This window comes from Monopterus albus, unplaced genomic scaffold, assembly GCF_001952655.1.
Source record: "Monopterus albus unplaced genomic scaffold, M_albus_1.0 scaffold127.1, whole genome shotgun sequence".
NCBI classification, from domain to species: Eukaryota; Metazoa; Chordata; class Actinopteri; order Synbranchiformes; family Synbranchidae; genus Monopterus; species Monopterus albus.
The window spans coordinates 2,716,995-2,743,075 of record NW_018128007.1 but is presented as its reverse complement, the minus strand read 5'-3'; the positions used below and the strand labels follow the sequence as shown (position 1 = coordinate 2,743,075).

The 26,081-nt window shown below is 41.4% G+C and overlaps 2 protein-coding genes across 8 annotated transcripts in view; one reads left to right on the top strand and one right to left on the bottom strand.

Moving 5' to 3' along the window:
- Window positions 1-1,884, bottom strand: part of cpvl (carboxypeptidase vitellogenic like) — a 6,760-nt gene extending 4,876 nt beyond the window's left edge. The window contains exons 1-3 of the mRNA XM_020612702.1: window positions 1,765-1,884; window positions 809-987; window positions 459-580 (exon numbers count right to left, since the gene is read on the bottom strand). Of these exons, the coding sequence (XP_020468358.1) occupies window positions 459-580; window positions 809-987; window positions 1,765-1,769 (306 nt within the window). The 5' untranslated portion in view covers window positions 1,770-1,884. The remainder of the gene's footprint in view (window positions 1-458; window positions 581-808; window positions 988-1,764) is intronic.
- Window positions 1,885-1,971: 87 nt separating this feature from the next.
- Window positions 1,972-26,073, top strand: chn2 (chimerin 2). 7 transcript variants are annotated; one of them, XM_020612704.1, is made up of 14 exons: window positions 1,972-2,065; window positions 3,852-4,146; window positions 11,010-11,048; window positions 12,780-12,835; window positions 14,336-14,367; window positions 14,595-14,708; window positions 14,821-15,091; window positions 21,013-21,096; window positions 22,109-22,193; window positions 23,209-23,382; window positions 23,600-23,677; window positions 23,885-24,025; window positions 24,115-24,220; window positions 24,690-26,066. In XM_020612704.1, the coding sequence occupies exons 2-14, from the start codon at window positions 4,098-4,100 to the stop codon at window positions 24,859-24,861; spliced, it is 1,401 nt and encodes a 466-aa protein (XP_020468360.1). In that variant the 5' UTR covers window positions 1,972-2,065; window positions 3,852-4,097; the 3' UTR covers window positions 24,862-26,066. The 7 variants fall into 7 exon arrangements, with proteins under 7 accessions (XP_020468360.1, XP_020468365.1, XP_020468361.1 ...); XM_020612709.1 differs by having other exon boundaries at window positions 1,973-2,065; window positions 23,888-24,025; window positions 24,690-26,065; XM_020612705.1 differs by lacking the exon at window positions 1,972-2,065 and adding an exon at window positions 2,073-2,147.
- The last annotated feature ends 8 nt before the right edge of the window (window positions 26,074-26,081 follow it).

The following is a 26,081-nucleotide window of genomic DNA, read 5'->3' as shown; positions in this document are numbered from 1 at the left end:
ACCTGATAAGATGCAAATTGGTCCTCCAGCTGTTCCTTATATGTACATTTAACTTTTCCAGCCTCTTATTGCTACCTGTCCCAACGTTTTTGGAATGTGTAGCTCCCATGAAATCCAAGATGAGCCAATATTTGGCATGACATTTCAAAATGTCTCATTTTCAACATTTGATGTGTCATCTATGTTGTATTCTGAATAAAATATTGAAATTTGAAACTTCCACATCATTGCATTCTGTTTTTATTCACATTTTGTACAGTGTCCCAACTTTTTTGGAATCGGGTTTGTATTTAGTTTACAGCAGTTGCATACCATGCTCACACTCATACTGACTAGGGGAGTTGAGGTCCAAGCACAAGATCTTATCTCAGAGTTTGTCACCCATCTCCTCTCCCAGACTGCACCACAGTGCCAGAAATGTGACTCTGTAAATATGTAAAGAAGAAGTCGGAGCCTACCATGAGTGCAGGGAAAAACCAAAAGAAGAGGTTGCTGTTGTAGGTTTTGTTGACAGTGAGGTACCCGGCATAGCTCTTGACACTGGCACCAGGCAGATCTCCTACCAGACTCAGTTTCCTGGCTGGAAGAACACGATGTCATTATATTCATTCCCATCCATCCATTATCTACACCGCTTATCCTGAAGAGGGTCGAACATTCATTCCCGTGTAATACTAAAAAACATGTAAGGTTAACTGATTGGTGGCTCAGACACTGTAGCCCCTGAAATGTGATCACTGCAAAAGTGAGAAGGTTAATGCTAACTGCAGTATTATTGTGGTTTTGTGTAGTGTGAAAGTTATTTTACCTTCATCTATGTCACCCTTCTCCAGGTAAGGAGTAAGAAAGAGAGGAGGCCCAGGGTCGACTCCATTCAGGCCGCTGACACGGTAAGATTGTCCGCAGAAAAACGAGGAGCAGCTCCTTGAGTGTGTAAAGTCCAAACAGGCCCACAGTAACAGGACACCCAGAGTTTCCTTCAACAGCCTGCCAATGTTTACAAAATGCATATCAGACTACACAGGCCTGGTCAATGATATGTGGATCCATCCATCCATTATTCTTGTTACCATTGCTAACTCTGAGAGACGAGACAGTCCAAGTAACTTCAAAACAGTGCTGATTTATTCAAAGGATCACAGGTAAAATTAACATTACACGCTCAGGTATCTTGCACCTCCAAACTGCTCGCAGGCAGATGTAAGATGAAAGACCCTGAACCCACCAGGCCTATACATTATATCCCCTCAGTTGGGCTAGCCCCATACTACACAGAAACATCAACCGAGACGTCTCTGTTACCAGCTTTGCAGCTGGTCATAGCAGTAGTCAAAACATGAAGCAAATCAATGTGTGTGTGTCTGTTGGTTAAGTGGTGTGTAGCTAAAAACATTCTCACGACCTCTAGTAACATGTCGTGACTTAAACATAAGAACATATTATGGCTAAAGCTACAGTTATACACGTCATAATAATAATATTAAACACCCTGTCTGCTGACAGTCATCAACTCTTCTCTCTAGTTATCCTTGACCAGATGTACCCTGTAGAAACTCATAAGCATGACTAAGCATTTAACAGTCTAACTAGACATCCTGTCTCCACTAAACATTTCTAATACATAAAGTATCTATCCCATATCTATCTGACTAAAAATACCTAACAATCTCAAACAGCAAGTCACTCAAATTTCAAATGCGGCCACAGTGACACCGTGCATGTGAAGAAATGGGGGGAAACAAATTTGTATTTGCTTAAACTCACCTCATGGTCAGTGTCGTTTCTGTGGCATCAACTAAAAAAATAAAAATCTGCCCTCAAAAAACAAGGTTTCATAAGAAACTGGTCAGCGCTGCACAGGAATAATGAAACAGTAAAGCAGAGTCACATGACCAAGGCTGATTAGAGAAGTGGTCACGTGGCCGTTGTTGTACGCCCTGGAGATTTAACCCTCAGCGCGGTCTTATAGGACACTCTAAGTTGCCTAGATAGGAAAAATGACCGTAGTTTTTTCTAGTTCGGGTGCTAAAAAGAAACTAGTATCAAAGTATTTTACTCTAACTTGGTGAGTGTACATTTTATGAGCTTACAAGTAGCACTCAATGCTGTTTTTACTGTTGGCGAGAGAAGGCAGACATGCTAGCCAGGTAAATGGGAATCGCAGTGAAGAAGCATATGACGTTTTGTACACGTTCCACTGACATAACCTTATTTTAGCATTTTTGAAGGGATATTTAGCCTACAAAATGATTCTTAAATGGAATGTTGAAGGATATTTACTGTACCACAGTCCCAATGACAATAGCGGCAAAAAATTGTGACGTGAAAGGTAATGGCTTTGGTTAAATAAATAAATAAATAAAACAAGTGACCAAATTTTAAATTGGGTTGTTCTGGTAAATTTTGTTTATTTAATTTTAGGCACTCATTTCTCTTGTTAAGCCCAAAATATTAAATAAAAATAAACTTACAGTTTCTATAATTAGGAACTAACTGGGACACTACATGGCAGATTTACCTGGTAAGGTAAGGAGTGAAGATTAGGTTCAGATTCAGGTAAAATGAAAACCTTTATGTATGGGGAAATATATATAACATCCCCCAGAACTGCTCCCAAGTCTTGGTATTCAATATTAACTGGTCAGAGTTTGCTTCTTCCATTCATCTTGAAAGTAGACAATAACAGATTGGCTAAGAATGAGGAAATGAGGTGGAGCCCATGTGCTCAGACACCATCTGTGATAGGGGTGACACATGGCAGCCAGGTTTACTCTGCTCATTTGAAAATTGATTTTCAACATTACTACTGGCTAGAGAATGAACATGACCATTGCATCATGTTTTTGTTAGTTTTGTTTTTGCATCTTTTGTCTAATGTTTGTTTTGTTTTTGTTGATCCTACCTGCCCAGCACCAGACAGCCAACAGAGGTTAGCAACCAAGTAAAAAGATGGGGTAAAAATTGAATTGTTGAAGACCAAAAGTACTTAAAAGACACCTGAATAATAGTCACTATTAATCAGTAACTGATTCATCGGGTGACCAGAAACACAAATCCAGTGGGATGATAATGTTATTTGTCTGGATGTGTAATTTGCTGTAAACGTATACATGTTTGCCACAATAATGTACATGAGAAGTGTGTATCACCTACTTTTCTAGAGTTGATAGTTGAAGCTTTAGACATTAAAATCATGCACATTGCATAATAGACAAAAAGCTTCTCACACCTAGGTGTACCTGGTGACCACTGTGGACGTTTGGAGACTGTCCTTGAAATCAGAGTGCAGTAACCAGGTATTCTTCCTTAATACAAGAAGACATAGTGGAAAATAAAGAAGACACAGTGGAAATAATAGTGAACCCTGGGCTTCATCCATCTTTTGGTTGATTCCATGGCCAAGTGTGAAGCCCGCCACCAGATGGCGTAAGAACACAGTCTTTCTAGTTCTCGTCATGACATGACATCTGAAGAATATATGAACTGCCAAAGCTGTAATGTGGTTTGGCCGGTTGGGCCTTTTCCTTGAATCACATGTAGCTCTGCATTTCAAGAAAAGAGTAACGTCTGTTTTGGACTTTGCATACACAGATGTCATTTTTGGCTTCTTTTGCCGGTCGGGATTACTTAAGATCTGGCAACCCTGCTCCAAGCTTTCACTTTAAGAAGGCGTCTACGCTGCAGTGTAGTGTGTTTATTATAATCCTTAAAGTGGCACATGGAAAAACCATAGCTGATTTGTGCATGGCTCAAGAATCTACACGTACAGATTCCGCCTGTCCAGTGTGAGGAAATGCTTTGGAGAAACTGATCCATTAGCTTGTATGACTATTTTTTATCTGTGTCTGCAGCACCTACACTGTATGAGGCAGCGTGAGCTCCTCACAGAGGCTCTCAGCAGGCAAGAGGAAGGATCGGCAGATTCAGACAGACGTGTGGTGGGCTCCGGGACGAGACAAGGCATGAAATAGTCACCGGTGCAGCCGTCAAAGGTAAAGCACACTGGAACGCGAGTGAAATGGAGACACCGCCGGGGACGAGCTGCTGTGAGCGCACCTTGGCCAAACGGGAATAACCGAGCGGTGAAACGGGTTGGGATGGCAGCATCCAGTAACTCCAGCCTCTCAGGTTCTTCTGTGTCCTCTGGTAAGAGTTCGCAGACTAGACCCAGACTCTGATAACTGATAACAATAATTAATCAATTCAGAAAAGTCTATAATTGTGTTTATGTGTGTGCCTTTATTTGGCTATGAACAAACTTTTTTCATCGTCTTGTATAAAGCCTTCCCTTAACATATGCTCAGCATAAACACATGCACCAGGGAAATCTTTTTATTCCATCTGCATCCCACAGGTGCCTGGTAAACACTAAACAATTCATAAAGACGCTTCCAGTGACTTATGATTTAGCATTAAGAGCAAACCTAAAGCATCCCCATCTGTTATAACTGAGGCAGCGGTGGAAACAGAGGGACAAGGAAGCCTTTTGTATGCAGAGGGATTATTATATGAATTCAGTTTGATGTTGGGTTTTAATGTTATCATTAGATTGCCAGTCATCTCTATTACTCCAGAACTGACTTTCCTCTTGGCTGGCTTTGAGCAATCTTTGGCATGTGCAGTCTACAATTTTCCAAAATGCAGCAGCAGGCTGGGATGTTTTCTGACACTGTAAAAATCCTAATATGCTTTGGTCCAGTGAAATAACACTGTTCATACTGGCACAGTGTGCACAGAGCTCCAAGCAAGCCAGTCCTCTTTGCATGTAATGGAATTTAGTAATCACAAATCACATATATCTGATCAAATTTGAATTTCAGGGTTCATAGAATGAGAAATGGAGGTGGGTTAGCAACTGTTCAAACAAACCTAGAATGAAATGGTGTAGCAGCTCTGTAGCTCCATGCTTGTCTCTGTGTATATACCATTGTGTTTGATTAACTGTGTTGCTCATGTTTGCCAGGGTATAAAGTACAAACTCCACTATCACAGCACTGTTTGATGTGGAAGCAACACCAGTAACCAGAGGCGTGTGAGAGCGGCCGCGCGTGTGTGTGACAAGAGGGGGAGGCTGTTTATACAATATCAGAGTCACAACTTTGGTTTGTGTTTGCTGTTTCCACCAATATCTTACTTACAGTATTTCAACCATAGAAAGTCACATCCAGAAAATGTGTAGTGATACTTTTCCCACCTACAAACAGATATTGGTTTAAAGCTATAAGTCTTATTACAGGGTGAGGATGTAGTATTGTGTATATATACAGTGTTTGCTTTGCTTGCTGCACTCTCTCTCCATCCCATCCACACCGCAAAGCAGAGTCACATTTCCCAAGGCACTGCCCAACAGGAGGGACAGACAGTCATTTCCAGGCTGATATAGCCTGTGTTAACCACATGCCTCACACAGCATTATCTCATGTGCGAGTTTCAGAAAGCAGTGGATTTACGGTTGACCACTGCTGCTTTAAGAGGAAAGTCTTTTCTTTCTGTGGCATTGGAGGGTTGTCATTACTGTTGGGCTCTCAATATAATTATCAGAGGTTGAAAGTCACACTGCTGCCAAGGATCGAGTGGTTGTCACAGGGGTATTATTATTTTTATGCAGAGCTCTTTGGCAGTCAGATACAACATCTGAATAATCTTGTCTATGAGGCACATGACTGAAAAATTAATCTCGGCTCAATTTCTGCTCCATATTAGATTGTCTGTTCTGGCTGCAAGCAAAGTGCTCTTGGCGTAGATGATTTCAGCTACTTCTACATCTATCTTATTGTAAGGCTGTTTGTTTGGGAGAAAGTATGCAAATGAAGTTCATTCAACAAGTTGTCACAGCTGGCAGCTGTTTGTTCCAAGAAGTGATCTATGATAGCGGTAATGGTAATTACATTTTTAAAACAAACAATTTGAGATAAGGAACCATGGCACATACTGTATCCAAGCTAAAATAGCAGCAGTGAAGAAAGTGGTAGATGTGTCCTATATCGTCAGTAACAACTGTAAAAAAACATAACAGACAAACTGAAGGGATTGCAGCACGATTGCAACATGAGTGTTACGATCTTTTCCTTTCCCTGGAAAGATATTTTCTGGCTGTTCATCTAGATCGAGAAGATTCCTACGCATTCTTGGCACGGACAGGCATGGAAGCATGTACTGTACCAGCAGCAGCAGCACACCATTTGCTTGACGGCTCCAGGAAATAAACCTTTGAAAATAAATTGAGGTATAGAGCATGAGCGTGCTCCAGGCCTTAAATGACAAAATTGGTCAGGGAGGTAGAATTATAGCTGTGTATTATAGAGAGGCTGTGTGCTCAACACGATCCTGCACATGTTTTTGGCAAATGCCACAGTTCACCCCCAAAATCTTTCCGTTACTTTTTGTAGGATTGGATTGGTGTGCTGATTCACTGCAGTTATCACTGAGGGGGGAAGTTAGTCCCCTCAAGTGTTTCAGATCTGTTTGTGTATATCCTAATAGTCAATGAACTTTTAATTGCAACAGCTGGCTCCTCCAGTGACAAATGAAAATATCATATTACCAAATTATACTTTTCTTCATTTAAACTCTCACAGTTCCTGTTAACAGCAAAACATATGGTTCTACAGCCCAGTAGCACACAAACACACTCCAGAGAGGCACTCTCATACCTCATCCCCGCTCGGCTCTAAGACGGCATCGAAGTGCTCGATTTGGACCAGTATAATACACAGATGGTCTCCCTGCTGCAGTTCTGCTGCATCCCACTGACTGTGTGTGTGTGTGTGTGTGTGTGTGTTTCAGGGTTTGCATGTATGTGTAGCAGCACACTCAGCGTTTTCCAGGATGTGTTATTTCTATGTGAATGTTTAGGCTCTTGTTTTTGTGCCAAGTTTATCCAATGGCCGGGTCATACATAGCCATACTGCAGTCCCAAAGGGCCCTACAGAGTGACGTTATGAACTACATTCTCAAGGAATAAATGAATGTGATACTCTTCAACTTAAAACAGTTAAAATTAGAAACAACTTCACATTATTCGATAGCGTTGTGGCTCTGAGAGGAGCTTGGGAGAGAAGAACAGCAAACTGTTGAACCAGCCAAGTAGTAAATATTACAGACAAATCTATGTAGAGTCATCTAAATCATACCATGATGTCATATCAAACCTCACACTCGAGATGAAATGAGGAAAAGAAGATGGTAGATGCTTTAGTACAAACAAGATGAACTCAGCAGAGCTTGTCATACCTCATTTAGCTCTTACAGCGAGACTGGCTCATTTCCACTATTGTTAACAAGATGATCAGGTTTTAAGATGTCTGTGTGCTGTGGGAGACCTCTTGTTTTTAGCTGCTAGAACAGATGCATTTCTGGCATCTTACAGTTGGAGAGCACATAAGATACAGCGCAGTGACAGCTGTGCAGATTGCAAGACTGTTTGCAGATGCACCTTGAAGTCACATCGGGTATTAATTAGTGAACAGAATAGCAATGATGGACGTTGTATGACTAACGCTCAGCTCTTACTCAACATAAAGATGGTATAAGCTGAAGATTTTCATTGAAAACAACTGAAATGCACATAAAGTAAAAGGGTTGTTTGTCTATATCATCAAAGGATGTTTTTGCCACAAATTGTGGCCAGTATGTCCTGGAGATTCAGTCACCTGTCAACTGTTTTCAGGCAACTGTAAACTCAGTTCCCTTGTTGGAAAAGAAATGATGTTAGAGAAATCCCAGTCTTGTATTCAAATAGTCTGACCCATGTTAAATCGATGTGCCTAGCATTTCAGGCTCACATGTGCAAAGGCTGAAGACGCTCCTTTATTGTTTGGGAATGTTGATCTGACCTTTACCTGCCTATAAAGAAAACTAGCACTTCTGTTTGCCTGACAAATGTACAGACACTGTATATATGTGTTACAATATACAACACTCAATGAATGTCTACATTTTGTGTTGTTGGGAAAGTGAAACATGATCAGCTCTGTACTGCCTTTGTATCTACCGTACACCTTTATTTCTTCTCTGCTGACATCTGCCTTTTTCCACTAAAATGAGAAGGTGATACTGAAGATGGCTGGGCTGTTGTCTTCCATGTTAATTGTTATACCTGTTCACAAATTATTGTTACACATCCTGAAGTAGAATATTTTTTCCAAGTGCACAAACTCTAAAGCAGACTCCTGTAAGCAGACATCTCGAGGGACAAAACTCTTAGATGAGCTAAACCTTCATTCATTACGTATTCTCTTTGTCACTGAAGAAAACGCCTGCTGGTAACTTGTTTTTATTGAATGCCTCTGACTTGTGAGTAATGGGGGGCAATGCAATTGATAGGTGTTTCTGTGGGGAAAGAAGCCTCTGGCTGCTCCAGAATTTTAAATTACCCCTGATCATTGGGGCTACTTAGAAATTCTTTTTTATGCTCTTCAGATGTGTGTGTGTGTGTGTCTGTGTGTGCTTGCACAGACGTGCGTTTGATTGAGACTGGGTATGCAGTGTAGCCTAATGTATTTGCATGTGTGTACCGGTGTTGGCATCAGAATGGACCCTTAAACACACCCTTATTTTTAGCTGACTGAAATCCCAGTCGTCATTTAAAAAAAAATAAAAATCTGATTGAAGAGAGAATATTTGGCAACCAACCAAATGAAATCTCATTCTTTAAACGAACACAGTGGCATAAATCTTTCAGGCTGTTACCGGTGCAATAAACGGTGACAGAGCTTCAGCAATAAGACAATTCATTTTCCAAGGCAGCTTGACCACACATTAGTGAATGAAGCCTGAAGGCTGTTTACTTCTATTTGAAGGCAGAGGGCTTTAGCAACATCATTTACTCTTAAAATAGCCACATTTCAGTCAGTCTTCAGCTTTTGATTTTATGCACCCATCTTGTATTTTCTATGTAACAACTTCAGGTCTCTCCAATGCATTTGTGCTTATGATGGGAAGCGATGATGAGCTCTCTGTAACGTTGCAGCCAGGCTCTAATGAAACTCCTGTTGCAATAAGAAGAGAAGAAGTCTGATGGAAATGGGATGACATAGGCTTTCAGTTAAAGATAAGAATAGAACAGCAATACCCAGAACCATCTAGTGATTATAGCTTTAACACTGATGCAATTTATGAATAGGTTTCACAATTTCTCTGCCTGCATCACAGTGCACATATCCAACAAGTGCTCACTAGTTTGTATTAACTGATTCCCTTCCCTCTGGCCAGAGGGGTGTGGTGCTGATGAGTACAAAGGAATGTTTTAAATGAACATGTATCTTCTGGACCAACATGATTCATTATTCACACAGTCAATAGTCAGTCCTGCTATAGCCATCTTTCTACCAGAGAAACTTTCCCCAGGGAGCAGGAACCTTTAGGGGAACGTAGTTCCTTTACCTAAATTTCCACCGGAGGATCCAGGGTCTGAATTTAGTCCCAGGGCGTAGTTTCCCCCACAAAAAAAGTAAGGGTACCTAGTTGGGGGCTAGTACTTTCAGTAGGTCCATGAGGTTAATAGATTGGAAAATATGGTTTTGGTGTTTGTAGAGCAGCTTTTCCTGGTCTTTGACCTGAGGAAAGAGCTCAGCTCCTCCATACACAGACCTCTCCAGGCAGAGTCCATGGCAGAGAGCATGACATTGGCTGTGAAACATTACTCTGAATTAACAATTTGTTACTTTATGTGCAATAAAACCTCGTGAGTAAGAAGAAAAAATATCACCTGTTGAACGAGCACAAACTTTACTATGTGGCATTCTTACAACCCAGCTCCTGACCATCATACTTTCACGTCAGATGGCTAATTTGTATAATCCTCTCTGGGCTTTATCCCTGCTGTGGAGGTGCACATCCCAATGCGCTCGAGGGGCCTTTACCCCAGGGGCAGTTTTAGTTCCTGGGAATAAAAAGTAACGGGGACTTTCTGGTGGAAACGCAGGTTATGTGAAAAGCATGCTGGGTTAGTGAACATGCAGTAGGCTTCAAATGTGTAGTAAACTATTTTCTGTAAATGGGTCAAAAGCCGCAGCACAGCTCTGTAACACTACATCAAATTATTACGAGCATGTTAAACAATTATTATTCAAGGAGAATTCATCCTTTACTGTGATGTAGGAAGTTTTACCTGATGATTTAGTTGTTGGTTTTTTTTGCCAATAACTGGCAAAAACTGGAGATTTGACATGAGAAAAATCATGAACACAGAGTCTAGTAGTGTATTTGTTGTTCTCAAAGCTTTTAACCACATCACTTCCTGAACACATGGAGCTGCTATGGTGTGGTTAAAAACTCTGGAAACCTCAAATAACTGGAGAAATTGTAGTGTTAACAGCAGGAGTAAAAATATGTCACACTGTTCACAGCCCACTCACTGCCAGACAATGTATTACATTGCTTACAGTTTAGTGTAGCAGCAAATTTTGCCACATTTAGTGACATGTTTTATTACAAATCATTACTTTGCCCAGTTTGTACTACAGAAAATTATCAGTAGCTACAGGGATTTGCTTCATCACCTCTCCTCCTCTTTTTAAGCTAATATAACAGCTCATTCCATCATACACTTCAGGAGTGTGTTCACATAATCATAAATCAGCCACTGTATTTCCCATGAGGAAGGTCTTGCTGTGGGTGCCCCAATGTAGATAGCATTTACTTTTGATTGGTGTGTTTGCACTCTTATCTTACAGTAGAGATGCTGTGTTTTGGTGGGGGTAATATAGACCGGGTGTGTCAACACGATGTTTGGTGAAAACAAGCAAACATCTGTATTGATTTTCCTTGAAATGGTGACAATGATTAAAGAGTACCCACTGGTGGTGGTGCATCTCAAGAGGCAGCTGCACAGAGTGAAGCCATACGCTTAATTATAACAGAGATAAACACCAGTGACATTACCATGGCGAAGTGAGTCCACGGGGAACGGGGTAGAATGGAGTTTTTAATGAGAGAAAATGGGGCACAGTCTATTAACACCAGTGTGAGTTCATAACAGAAACCTGCTTTATTTTCATGTTTCACAGACCCTGAGGATTACCAGCCGCCCATATGGAAGTCCTACTGTGAGTAATGAATTCATTTTATATGCTGATGAGCGGTGTTTTAACTTGCCTTTGGCCTTGTGTGTGTGTGTGTTTCTTTAAATAACTGCCCATTTATTTGTGATCTATAAATAGCAAAGACATTTTTTTCTATACTAGGACTAATTGGGCTTCATTGTACATGGTACAGTTATATACGCTGCAGGTTCCAAAAGGCTACACACACACATGCACACTAAAACACCCACACAACATATTCACATCCCCAATCTCTGAGTAAAATAGGTTACCACCAGCCAGGAAAATAAGCTTTTCTACCTGCAGCTGAAATGAGGTTCTCAGAGCATCCACCTCCTTTTACAGTGGTCTTGTCATGTGGGAGGAAATGGCTTGACTCCTCTGAATATACTGTATGTGATGTGTTTGTTAAAGCTGAGCACAAAGCAGTTCAGCTGGGAACTCTGTGGCCATCCTTAGTGATTACTTTTTGTTTACCCTGTTACACCGTGTCGCTTTTACCTACACTTCTCCTGTGATTAAATGTCTCTTCCGTATAATTTTCCAATAAGTCTCCCTGTAGTCTGAAGTCTCCCATCTTCTCCTGACTCCTGTGGTCCTCTGCTGAGGTATTTTTAGAGCTCACGGTGTCACAGGAATGGATTATGTCCAGATCTTGGTGGTTGGCTTAAGTCAGCCTGACAAGACATGAAAATTCACAGTCAGGAATCTTCCTTTCCCCATCAGTGACGTCTTAGTTCAGCCTGACACAGCGATGTCTTTGTGGTAGTACCACTTGTTAGTATCAGGGACACTGTTGTAGGTCTTCAGTTCTCATTCACATCTCACACTGCTATTGACTGCTAAACATCTCAGAGCGAGTGCATTGCAGTATAATATAGCAAAGACTGTTATGTTGGCTGGATTTTTATAAATGTGGCAGTTTGTCAAATAAAAGAGTTACATTTCTAGACACATTAATAATTACAAACTGGATACAAGGGGTGGAATGGCGGTGCAATGGTTAGCGCTGTCGTGTACCCCACCTCTCGCCCAGCTGGGCTCCAGCCTTCGCGTGACCCTAATCAGGATAAGCGGTATTGATAGTGGATGGATGGAAATGGGGTACAAATAAAGAAACCACATTGAGCTATTGGTTGTTATGTTGCTGTAATATTCCGTTCTGGGAAACGGCACAAACAGCAGCACTGTTTGGGCTTTTTTCACTGATTGTAAAGTGCTAATTCTGTGAGGCTGCTGAGGTGTGTGGTGATTAGTGTGCAAGCTGCAAATCCCTCAGTACTTCTAGTTCTCCAAACACAAGTATATTGAAACTTGGATTTGCAGCATGGGTGTATTTGTAAGTCTGAGTGCTTCTGTTTTGAAGTCAAAAGGAGCAATGTGCACTTATAAATACACATTAGGTAAGTGCACATCAGGTCTTAATTCACACAAATGGATTAAAGATATATGGCTCCTGTCATGTAAACCACTGGCTGCTTAACCTTGCATATATAAGATAATGGTTCCGCTTGCACCTTGTTACCTTTGCTCTGAATTTAAAGCAGTTGTCAGAAGCTGGATGAAAGACTGTTAAATGGAGATTGTGTTTTATGTCCAGTCCATCAAAGGTGCGTAGCATAATGGAGTAGGGAGATGGAGCGCTGAAGAGCAGAATGGAGTGATTTGGAGTTTCACATTAGTGCTACCTTAAGTTACATACTGTAGCTTTAATTATCTTTATTTCTCCAACAGTGTACCAGCTACAGCAGGAGGCCCCGAGACCAAAGAGGATCACGTGTCCTCAAGAGGTCAGTATATCTGTAAATCTGTTTGAGGCTGAAATTATTAGCGCTATATGTTGAAGTGAAGCTGGAAACAGCAGTTATTTTGTATCTTACCTACCTTAAAAGTTAATTGCCTATCAAAATAGTCACTGAATGGTTGTATTATTTCAGCACTATGTGTATGATCACAGTTGACACAAACACAAAATGTTATGTAAATTAAACCTAGCAACAAAGCTACTGTAAGTGAGAACCAACCTGGTTGTGTTCAGTACTTTTTATGGTTTTAGTTTTAAACAGCTTTAAATGTGGGCACCTTAGCAAACCGGACTATCTACTGGCCCCATTCATTTCTTTTTAAATGCAAGAGTTTTTTTTGCCCTTGTTTTAAAAACTAGCCTGATGGACTGCAGCCACTCGGCATTTTGCAAACTTGGTTCATTGAGAAATGACTGAGCCTGGCAGCTGGAAGCCAGACTCCTCAGTAACCAATATTGTGCGACTGGCTGCTTCTGGAAACTCCCACACCTCATGCGCAACTGTGTAAACTTAGTGGTATGCTATGTTAGATTAAGCATGTTTTTCTTTTTTGTAAATGTACTTAGGAACATATTTTGGTCAGAAATCTGTTCCCCATTACTTACATTGGAAGCGCTGTAAGGAGGGATCTCTTAATGCTGGAGGAGGAATAATTAGAGAAAGCAAAAACCTGTTTCAGTTCAGATGGGCACCTGACCATTGTTTAAACACAGACTTGAAATATTTAAACAGCAAGAAGTGCAGTGCCTCAATGCAAGCAGTGGGAACACTTTAGATGGGCTGCACAGACTTTATCCCCTCAGCTCTGTGAATAAAGCTAATGGAACACATTACTGTACTTGTTACTGCACCTCCTGAGAGAGCTGTCAGTCTTCTATTGTAGAGCTGACCAGAAATGTTGCATGCCTTATCCTGTTTTGCCACACTGTGATGAGCAAAGTAAAAGGTGTGGGAGGGCTATGTGAGATTAGTGGCTACCCATCAGTTCTAAGTACAACATGACGGTTGACATATTACCACAGTGTTCCCAGAAACCCACTCTAATCATAACTGTGAATTTTAAGATTTTAGACCAACATCCTAGTGGTGTTTCCTGCTACCTTTTATAGAAAGAGAGAAGTAAATTCTTAAATTCATTATTCTTTGTAAAATATGTCATAAAAGCAACTTGTTATTATATAGAATCGTCATGCCAATGTTTGGCATTGTTTTATATCATTTTCAGGATGAAAAATGCTCTTTTCTACTGGCCATCTATCACTAGCAGTTTTCACTGACTGCTTCTAATTCATCTCCACACACACTATGATTTGGCTTTACGGTTTGATAGCTGCAAAGAAACACGGGGGCACAAATGGAGATAATCTATTCTGTGGTGTAGAGTCCTTTATCTTTCACACAGGCTGCAAGAGCAATTTGTGGAGCAATTTAAGTGAGCTCTCATATGATTCTGTATCAGCCAATATGTCTTCTTCTGGGTTACAGATGGAGAGCAGACCCAAATATTATGGCCGAGAGTGAGTGTAACTTCATCACTGTTATCTTTTTATTTATTTATTTATTTTATTGTGGAGACAATGGTTTTATCTTTAATTATTGCCTGGTATCAGATGTGGTTAAGGTTTAAGATGGTGTATGGTTATGTCTTTGCTCTGGTAAAATGCTCAGGATAAATCTCTTTGTGTGAGGATAAAGTGTAATTGCAGGATGAGTTACATACTGAATCTTTTTTTTTTTTTCCCAGATTTCATGGCGTGATCTCTCGAGAGTATGCGGATGAGTTGCTGGCGGGAGCAGAGGGTGCATACCTTATCAGAGAGAGCCAAAGACAGCCAGGGACACACACCTTGGCCTTGAGGTACCAACACAATCAGTGTGCAACACAAAATCGACTGTGTTTATTTTTACTCATCCACTCACCAGATTCAACCTCAGCTCATCCACATCTTTGTCCATGTGTCTCGACCAAGGTTTGGGCAGCAGACCCTCAACTACAGGTTGTTCTATGATGGGAAGCACTTTGTCGGGGAGAAGAGGTTTGAGTCGGTCCATGACCTGGTGACAGACGCCCTTATCACTCTCTACATCGAGACCAAGGCAGCAGAGTATATCGCCAAAATGACCACTAACCCCATCTACGAGCATCTTGGTTACACCTCACTACTCAAGGACAAGACGGTGCACAGGCTGGGCCGCGGACACACTGAACCACGCAGGGTCACCTTCCAGAGAGACGAAAGGGTGAGTTTTATGACAGCTCTTGTCATCAGGGGTGTTTACAAAGGCTTCGGAAAGACTTCTTTTTCACCTTTTGCACACAATTTTAAGTGGATATAATCACCATTTTTGCCCATCATTCTACACTCAGTAACATGCAGTGACAAAGTAAAAACATGATTTTAGATTTATTTTTTTGCTCATTTATTAAAAAGTTGAAATCTTTAATTTATAGAATTATTCAGACCCTTTGCTGTAGCACTCCAGACTCTGGTCAGGGGCATCCTGTTTGCTTTGATTATGCTTAGCATAGGTCTAGAACTTAATCTGAGTCCACCTGTGGCAAACTGAATTGATTAGACACACGGTTGTCGGATTGTCAGCGAGAGGCGGAAAAGTGCATACATGCGCACAAAGAGAGTGTGAGGACCAGCAGCTGCTGTATTATCTACAGCAATATTGGTCACACAGCCGTACAGGGAATCAGAAGCATCTCGAAACACTCCTTCTCATCTTATAGTCGACATGCTCCAGTACGTCAGAAAAGCTGTCTTTACACGCAACCGTTCTGCACAGCTACAGCTATTACAGCATTGCAATTCAAGCTCACACCTGTAAAGGCTTATTGTTATGCTGTGATGTCTCCATCGTCAATAAGCAAAAATGAATTCATAACAGTGATATCAGCAGTTTACAGAATAATTTAGGTCTAAAATTAAAAACAGGAACATTGACATCAAAGGCAAATGAAATGAAATAAAATTCATTAGGTCAACATAAATGCTATGTTGAAAAATAAACTTTATGAACTGAAATGTGTGTGATTGGCTGAAAATAATGCAAATTGTTGAAAATGGCATATTCTTAAAATGGGCTGTTTTGCATTGTTTTTCATTTCCACTTCACCATTTCACACCTACTAAAACTGTGTGCATGCATGTTCTGAAGTATGCGTGCGGAGCACACACCTTCCCACACACTCTGTGTTTATACATACCAGTTTATGTGTAGGAAAAGGTGCCCGCATGGCTTTTGTGTGTTCACGTCGTTTATGCAATCTGAATAATTTAAAGGGTCAGGAAAGGCCTTCGTCAGGAAGGTGACAGGGAACCAGAACTCCAGAAGTCCTCAGCAATGATGGGAGAACCCGTGGAAAGGATGACTACCTCATCACGCTGTCAGGGGGTTTCTCTGAAGCTGGGGCACGTAGGTCAGGGGGTTTCTCTGAAGCTGGGGCATGTAGACTGGTCAGAACTGAGGGAAGGATGAATACAGCCCAATACAGGGAGGTTCTTGAGTAAAACCTGTTCCAGAGTGCATTCTACAGGAGACTGGTGCGATGGTTCACCTTTCAGCATGACAATGGCCTGTAGCATCCAGTAAAGACAATGCTGGAGTGGCTTCAGGACAAGTCTCTGAGCGTCACTGAGTGGCCCAGCCAAAGCTCAGACTTAAACCCCCATAGAACATCTGTGGAGAGACCTGAAGATGGCTGTTCATGCTTTACATCCAGTCTGACAGTGCATGAGAGGATCTGCCAGGAAGAATAGAGTAAACCGTCCAAATCCAGGTGTGAGAGACTTAACCAAGAGGAGCTTCTACAAAGTGCTCAGTTAATGGTCTGAATATTTTTGTAAGCAGAGATTTCAATTTTTGATTTTTAATGAATTTGCAAAAGAATTCCTAATAATCACTTAGTCATTTAACCAAATTGTTGATTGCAGAGGAATAATTTGGAAATACACTGGAAAAAGATTCTTAGATTTATTCATTTTTCAAGCAACATTGTGGAATCTTTTTCTGGCTCCTGCTTCTAGTGTGAGGATTTTATTTTCTTTGTTTTATATCAGTTTGCTTTATATATAGTTGTTTTGTTTTATACTAAAATCGTTGGGTTTCAGACCATTGAGCTATGTGGAAAACTGTGGACATTTTGCAGTATTTCATAGACTAAGTGATAATTAAAAAATGGTCTACTAATTGATTATGAAAGTAGTCATTAGTTACAGCCCTAATTCACAGGCAGTTATTTCAAAGTACTCCGTGTATATTAGTAAAAAAAAACACAAGCTTGAAATGGAACTTGAGGTCCATTTAGAACTGTTTTCATTTTGTCGTTAATATTTTTTAATTGACCTATCCAAAGACTTAAGTTACATTCAAGCCTTTAAAAAGCCATTCATATTAATAATTATTTAACATTAGATTAGTTTCTTTTAGTTTTTTGTGTGTGTGTGTGTGTGTGTGTGTGTGTGTCCCTTGACACGTATTGTATAATCCCATAATTCTTTTCTACATTTCCACAACACTTACTGTTCAGTGGAGTGAGAGTGTTTCTGAGAGGACACTTTGTCCTGTGAGTGAGCCATACATTATTCCTGTGGCCCCTGGGTATGTTCACTGCTGCCATGCCTCATTGCCTCCTCTGAAAAGTAAAGATGACCAAGGGGACTGGGACGTTGCTCTGCCTGCCATGCATATCAGATACACTGATTTTGAGTGAGACACTTTGCAGGATATGTTCATTGGTACTCCGGCTGTTGTCAGATTGTAGTCTGAATGATTTATCAACGAGGAATGTCCGTTTTCTTACTAGAGAAAAGTCCCTCCACTAGGTGGCAGTCTTACCTCGTTTCCTCATCTCCTTTTTTGTACTGCATTGTCTTTTTTCTTATCCTTTTTTTTTCTTTTGAAATATCATGAGCTGCATGCTTTGTGTCTCTCAGCTTAAAGACAATTTATTACAATGGGGTTTCTTTGTCTCGAGTATGTCAACCTATAGTCAGCCAGTGGCTTGACACATGACAGCCCTGGCAGCAGGGACATCATTTGCAGTGTTAAGTCCTCAGTTTGGTTTTGATAACCTGAGACACGAGCCATTAATGCCAGCACCTCTGACCTAATGCCTACCAGTCAATCAGCAGTCTGACTTTCTGTGGTTTTAAATAAGCATAGCAGTACAGATGCCTCTTTCAACCCCTGGAAAGCCTCTGGAGCACAGGCCTGGCTTCAGAAGTGCCCCAAAACATACAGACTAACCTCTGTTTGCTTAACACACAGTGCTTTATTGAACAGTGTTGCTCTGTTTGATTAGCAGGTATTATGTTAATTTTGTTGCACGCAGATTTCAGTAACTTCTCGTTGGCAAATAAATCTGCAGCATGTCTCTAGTTGGTTAGATGTCAGATTTGTCAGTTATGTAAAACTCAGTTCATGTTCGTCCTGCCAAGTCTGATACATGACGATGTGAGTCCGTGACAGCTGTGATGATGGCAGATTGTGTCAGTCAGCATGTGAAAACCACCCACAAGTCATTTCCCAAAGAAAAACACTTTATGTCTGCTCGAATATTATGTGTCTAAGAAGTAGGGACGTGGCTTTAACGACTTGAATCTGTGGTCTGGCCTTCATTTTTATCAATTACACAACCATGCACTGAGACATTACAGCCACAGTAGCTTCACTGTATAGCCAGCATTCACATGTACTATATTTACTCCCCATCACATTGATGCCTCCAAATTGCCATGACTGCAAATTCTTGTGTAATTAAAAAAACTCCCAGAGGATGAGAGGGGGGTTATTGACGCAACCTGTAGATCAACCATACGAGTTTCCTTCTTTTTGTATGTGAAGGAATTTGCTCGGTGGCCAAAACGTCTGCCACATTCCTCTTGATGTTCCCCACTCAGTGGAGCTCTCGGAAGGCTGGTTTGCCTGCGTGGCCCGAGACTTTCAAAGAAATGGTCATGTTGTTTGTTAGGATAATTACCTGTTTTCTCTCTAGAGTTCCTTGCTATAAAAATGCTAATATACAGTAGCTATTTCCATCGTTAGCTGTAATATGTAAAAATGGTACTCACAGCAGTGGAAGTGTAGGCTGCATTTCCAGGCTTTTTGAAGTATTGTTGTTTTTTTTCTCCTCAGAAAATTAGGTGAATTGTTAGTGATCCTATTGCAGACAAAAGCAGCACTTCCCTTGATTTATAAAATTAATGAATGAATTTTTTTATTTTTTCGAATAATGGTCAGTGTCTTTAACTGCTATACCCTCCACAGTATGTCTCCGTTTCTGTTAGAGATGTTGTTGTTTAGCTTGTGGGTAGTTGTATCCTGCTGTCTTTCTATGTCAGTGCCCATTGTGCTATTTTCCCATGATTCTATGTACTCACTCCGCTGTGCACTCACAAAGCCTTGCTGGAATAAAAGAGCCCAGCCACTGAAAAGAAAGCAGAGCTTGTTGTGTGACCACCTTTTGTGTCCCATCTTCCAAGCTTTGCTTTTAAAGACAAGAAGCCATCTGCCTGGAGACAAAGAGTGCGGCCCTCGTCTCCCTCCCTCCCACCTCTCGAGGCCAAAATATCTCAGAGTGGTCTATTCTTCATCTGTCGACTCAGACGTAGCTGTAGAGCTGAATTGTATGGTGTGGTATGTGTAGGTCTTTTCAAAGAATGTCACCCACAGTGACAAATATCTTCACCTGTCCTGCCACTCTTGCGGCTATCAGCCAGTTAACTGTTACTCGCAGACGTCAGAGACACAAAAGCAATGTTTTTATTTTGCTTCTGTGTCTCTAAGCTGCCAGTTCTGTTGTTTTATCTCAGCTTTACAGTTGCCCTTTGGCTCTTTATCATCACAGATCCAGTGCTTGCCAGCTTTCTGACCTTTTCTTCCTGTTTAATAAATCAGTTTATTTTTTTGTGATGTCTTCCCATGTTCGGGCTTAGCTCTTATGTAAAGTAGCTGTTTGACATATCATGTCGTGTAGTATGATGGATTGCTGTCAGTGATATGTGCCTCCCTCATATTGTAGCTTCTTGACTAGTTAGAAGTGCAGCAAGCCATGTTGCGCTGTTTACTGGTTGTTTACAAGTGAAGCTAATAGGGACAAATTCAGCACAAACATTGTTGTAGACCTGTAAATGAGGCTGCTATGGGATTTTACTTAGATTTGGGCACTGCAGGATTAGTCCCTGTGTAAGGATTATTTCAGTAATCCCTCCCAATCCCCATTGATGGTCTGGCTCTGCTGGCCCTCTGAGACAGATGATTGTGATTTGCGTGAGTAGTCTGCAGTCATGGTGTCTGTAAGATCCAGTCTGGTCGGCAGTGTGGGTAATTCCATGAGGCGACTGACATAGCTGGAGGTCAAAATCAGTATGAATTATGATGGCACAGCCTCGGCTCTGTCAGGCTAGTGAGTCTTGGGTCTATCTTTGAGCAGGCAAGCGACCCAGTAAGGAGACCCAGTGCTGCTGGCAGTGGAGTGTTATCTCCAGTTAAGTGAAGAGGAGTGTGTCCGGAAGCCAGTGGGCTAATGGGAGAGTGCGCTGTGCTATAAAAAGGGCATCTGCACTATTGATCCTGCTTTTGAGCTGTTGAGCTGTGTGAAGTGGTCCTGACAGCACCACCCGCCCTTACTCTCAACCTCGTGGCCCCTCCCCATCAGGGACCCTGTTTTCTCTCTCTTTCCTTTCTTGGCGTGTGAAAGAAGGCCATTGTGTGAGGCACGCTCCTGCCCTCAGGCCGCCCACTACCGGTCCTCTTCCCCCGGCTCGTCTTACTTGCTGCTGCCGCTGGATTCGGACCAGATGCAGAGTCAACCCCGTGCTGGCTGTCATCAGTTGCCCTCCTGGGTCAGAGGGGAGTGGAGCATAGCTGCTGCCTCTGCACTGGGCTGTTGCCAGCAGCGTCTGCTGCACAGCGCACACAACTCCCCTCCACACCTTTCCTCAGAAGAGATGGAGAGTCTCTGGGAACCCAGCCAATCAAGCATGGAGGCTGAAGAGAACAGAGGAGGTTTCGGAGGGGAGCTGATAACCCACAAGTCTAAAAGACAGGAGCGAAAGCGTCAGGAGCTGCTGGCCTTGGCTCTGGGAGTCAAAGTGGGGAGCACAGGGGCTCTTCTGTGGAAGCCTATTAAACTGTTGGCCTCGTGTCCACAGATCTCTTCACCTCTGGTGCGAAGGAGTGCCTTGAAAGACACCACGGAGAAGCAGTGCTCCTATGAGAAGATCCACAACTTCAAGGTGAGCAGTTTTTGTGTTTAACACAAAGAATGGAGGGAGAGTCAAAACAAAACTTAGATGGTTTTAGAGCAGCTGTTCATGATTCACTTTCTCTGCTGATGATGTTAACATCCTAAAATAATAAGTTTTCAGTAGTGTTCTATTAGCTCTTAGTTTTCTTTAGACAGATGTTTTTGCCCATTTCAGATGTTTGCTTGTGGCATCATAGATCATAGTGTGTGTTATTGGTTTGATGAGAACATGGGGCTGACACCCATATGCACGGAGAGGAACTAATGAATACACTATACCTCAACCCATTAACAGCAGAGCGCATTGATTTGTATTGATCATAAAGCTTTTAGGCATTAATTTTTGTTTTAGGCTTCTGTATTTTTAAAACGCTGCCTACTCTTAGACTATACTGTAAGTGCATAATACATTGTGTTTAAAGTAGAATGGTTCTTTAAATATACAACAGACAATGTGAAGACACTTTGCCTCTGGGTACCTCTTCATTCCTGCAATTGTATCTTCAGTTTCAGTTAACAGACAGGTCATAATGACACCAAGCTTTTTCTGTGCTTCCCCTTTGAAAAAGAACAAAACCCTTCCACTCACCACCTGCCATATGGCCTCTTCACTCATCAGTCTACAACTACCTATTCAAAGTACAAGTACTGTATTTGTGTATGCAGGTGTGGCTCCCTTTGCCATCCTATCTGTGTTTTAGGGTGCACAGTGGGTGTACATCAGTTATTTTGACTCGGCTTGCCTCCGCACTTGCCTGCATGTACCCGGTTGCCCAAGAGCAGATGCCGGACGCACTACAGTAAATCCTTTAATCTGCCTTGTATATACAAATGCTCTCATTTGGCAAGTGGTCCCGTCCAGTGTAGCTTGGGATCGCAGTGTAATCTTTATTCAGTACATGAAAGGGTTTGGACTGGCTTGCAATATGTGATATGAGTTTGTGTGTGTGTGTGTGTGTGTGTGTGTGTGTGTATATAACTATTTCATCTGGAACTAACAGGTACATACCTTTCGAGGGCCACACTGGTGTGAGTACTGTGCCAACTTCATGTGGGGCCTCATTGCCCAGGGTGTCCGCTGCTCAGGTAACTATACACTCTTACATCAAAACGGCCCTGCTCTGTCTGTGTGAAACAAGTCATGCTGTCGTGTTCTTTGGAAAGCTTGTGTAGACACTTTGGTATAATCTCAACTATAGCCCCTATCACTCTTTTTGAACCTTCTTCTCCTCAAGAATGTGCTAAATGAAACCCCTTATAATGCAGTGTGCTAACAGAATTCATATCCAAATGAAAGTTATGTTTCTCTGCCAGTAGAATATCCTAGAATTAAAGTATGTAAAAGTCTTAACTCTGATAAAATACAGGTCAATGTGTTGGAATTGTTGACTAAATATAGCAGCACAACTAAGTGGGCGATTGGATATTAGTGAGATTTTCCTGGTCACAAGATTCATTCATTGCACAGACACAGTCCTGAACGTGGTGTGCACTTTCCTGGACTTTGTTGCTTTATCCTTCAACAGAGTGTGTGTTGTTGAGACATTTGCCGTGCTGTCAAGCCAGCGGCAAACACTGGTATCATCAGACACCTCATGTGCTGTGGGAAACCGGATAGACTTCTTTGTCCTCTCTCACTCACTGTCTAAGCTCTGTCTTTTTTCTTATCTCCTGTTACACTTTCTGTGTGAGCACTGCCTGAGTGCGAGGAACTCAATCTGCAGACCAGCGTTAACGTCGCTCAGGCTGTAAAAACGTCTCCACGATGAATTATTTCAGACACCTCATCTACAACTATAGCTCTTTCAAAACTTTCATTCCAGGTTGTGCTGCCACACAAACAGGGGTACTTCTCACACAATCTCTGCTCTTGCCAGCTGTCCAGCACGCCCCATGTGACTAAAACTACAAGAACCCCCACCTATCCTGCTATGTGTGCTGTTATCTTCCTTTGGTGCAGTGCACGGAGACAACTTAGGCTGACGGTGCAGTTTATCACTGACTCTGGGAAACCTCTTCAAACCGCTGTCTTATCCCTGCTGTGATGGATGTGTAATCATCTCTCTCTCTCTCTCTGTTTATCCCACTTTCGCTCTGCTAGACTGTGGGTTGAATGTACACAAACAGTGCTCCAAACTGGTTCCCAGCGACTGCCAGCCTGACCTGCGCAGGATAAAGAAAGTGTTTAGCTGTGACCTCACTACACTTGTCAAAGCTCACAACACAACGCGCCCCATGGTGGTGGACATGTGTATTCGCGAGATAGAGCTGAGAGGTAAAATGCAATTAATCAGTCATTACATTAAGACCCATCAGTCGCATCCGAGAAAAGAAAGCAGATCATAAGTTTGCAAAGATTACTAATGTCATTCATCCCTTTATCAGAGCAGATGCCTAAATTTGTCTGACAGAGTGGAATGGGCAGGGGGGAAGATTGTAACAGGAAAACGCATCTGAGTGACTCAGACAAGCGTTCCAATTTTCTGTTGCAGGTATGAAATCTGAAGGTCTCTATCGAGTGCCTGGCTTCTCAGAGCACATAGAGGACGTGAGGCTCTCCTTCGACCGAGGTTTGTTGACATCAGGATTTTTTGCCCTGGGATCTACTGTAGGCCTCTGAGGTTTTAGTTCAAAATTTTAAGCTTGTTTCACCTGCAGTATAGCACAAAATAGCACTGTTTGTTATTTTGGGACATACAGTCACATCCAGCTTTGATTTGTAGTTGTATGCAAATGTGCTGTCACTTGGAAGCAACACATTTTCTGTTTCCTGTCAGCAGATGGTGAAAAGGTGGATATCGGTGCCAATGCCTATGCAGACATCAACATCGTTGCCGGTGCTTTGAAGCTCTACTTAAGGGACCTTCCCATTCCTGTCATTACATTTGACTTGTACTCCAAATTTATTCAAGCTGCAAGTAAGGGCTCCTTTCTAAGCAATTCCATGCTGTTACTGCATTGGTGCTTTGCATTGCTCTGAGAGTAATCCTATACTGATGTGATGTAGAAATTCCAAATCCTGAATCCAGACTGGAGGCCATCCACGAAGCTTTGTTGCAGCTCCCCCCGGCCCACTACGAGACCCTGCGATACCTGATGGCTCACCTCAAGAGGTTAGTTCACACACATCGTTTATATTTTCTGTTATATCTATAAATCCAATGAAAAGACTAACAGTAAATTGATCCAACTAATGTCCTCTGTGTCAAAAAGCTATTATAAACACAAATTGCAGTGACTGACATGTTCTTTGATTGGTTTATTTCAAGTCAGTCCCAAATACACTATCCTATTGCCAGAAAGTCTTTTTGAAAGGGTTTTTGAAAATAAGATAATTATATGCAAGACTCATGAATTTAATATTCCAGTAGTCACTTATTTTTCTTTTATACATTGTCTGGTTGTTCTGTTGTATGACTTTTTTTATTTGGATTGCATTGTCTGAAACTTCTAATGCTGCCATCTTGGCCAGGTCTTCCTTGAAAAACAAGTTGCTAACCTCAGTGGGATTTGCCTGGTTAAATACAGTAGATACATGATTCTGTTCTTCTTACAGACTAGTTATCTTCTTATATTTTACAGGGTGACAATGTTCGAAAAGGACAATTTAATGAATGCTGAGAACCTGGGGATTGTCTTTGGTCCAACACTTATGCAGCCACCAGAGCAGAATGCCTTGACAACCCTGAATGACATGAGACAACAGAAACTAGTGGTGCAGCTTATGATAGAGCATGAGGATGTCTTATTCTAAGGACGTAGGCATGCTGGCCAGTTAACAAAACAGGAGAGTTATTTATTCTGTCAAAGAGGAAATTGAAGCCACCTTGATTCTAGTGAAGTTTCAGAACTTTTTTTTTTTCTCGCATGACTTTTAGTTGGAGTTGGTTTAGTGTTGACATTGTCTTGTTACTGTAAGTTTGGGGTTTCCATACTCTGCCAAGAGCGTTGTTTTTATATTAGCAAAGGATCCAATATTTTTAACTTCCTCGTCTGCTGTTCCCTCCTCTCATTCATTTGAAGACTGTCACTACCTGGTGTAGACTCAGTCATGATGACAGCACTGTGTGAAATCTGCCCCAGTGAGGGACTGGTGCTGTGGAAGCCAAGCCTCAAAGCAGCAGCTGATTTACCATTCCCACATGACGTGTGCATATTTAGATTTTTGTGGGAAAGCTGGTTAAACTTTTAACCAGACAATGTGGATCACTTCATTGTAGATCAAATCTGATCATGTAATTATAAAAATCTTATTTTATATTTTGTGTGTACTAAGAGTTGAGACAACTAAGCGCTCATGAAGCACTTTTTTTGCAACAAGTGTAAAGATTTATTTTGTAAAGATGTTTATTTTTGTCTTTTACTCTGCATCATCTTCTGTCACGATAATAATATATATACTGTAGAGAATGATGTTTGTTGAATTTATGTCTAAATACAAAACTGTTCACAAGAGAAAAGAAGAAGAGTGACTATTTGTGGATCTACCTTTTCCATAGTTGGCGTTATGCGGGCGGATTAAATGCTGGTCACTGATTCACATCATTTTGCAGACTGCACTACTTAAGCAAAGCATTTCCTTACAGATGTTGGTTACAAGTTTTGTAGTAGTTAATTTTAAATGCAGTGAATGTGGATATTTTTTAAGTGAAATATAAGATTATGGCCCTTATTTCACTCTTTCTAATGTCATTACCAGCACTCAGGGCTGCAGTAGTTGCCATTTACTTCACAGTGCCATAGACTTTAAGTGATACTGAAGCTGTACCGAGCATGTTTCTGTCATAGTTTGTTTGATGTGATTAGTTGAATCCTTTCTTCAAATCCATTTCATTGCAAAGTATTTTTGTGACATTGCAATTAAAAATGTAACTTATCAAATATTTATAAAGAGTGTAAAACTTCAGGTTAAAATAATCTGGCCAGGAAAGGCACAGGTGTAACTTTAAATTGGGCCACTTGATGCAACTGAGC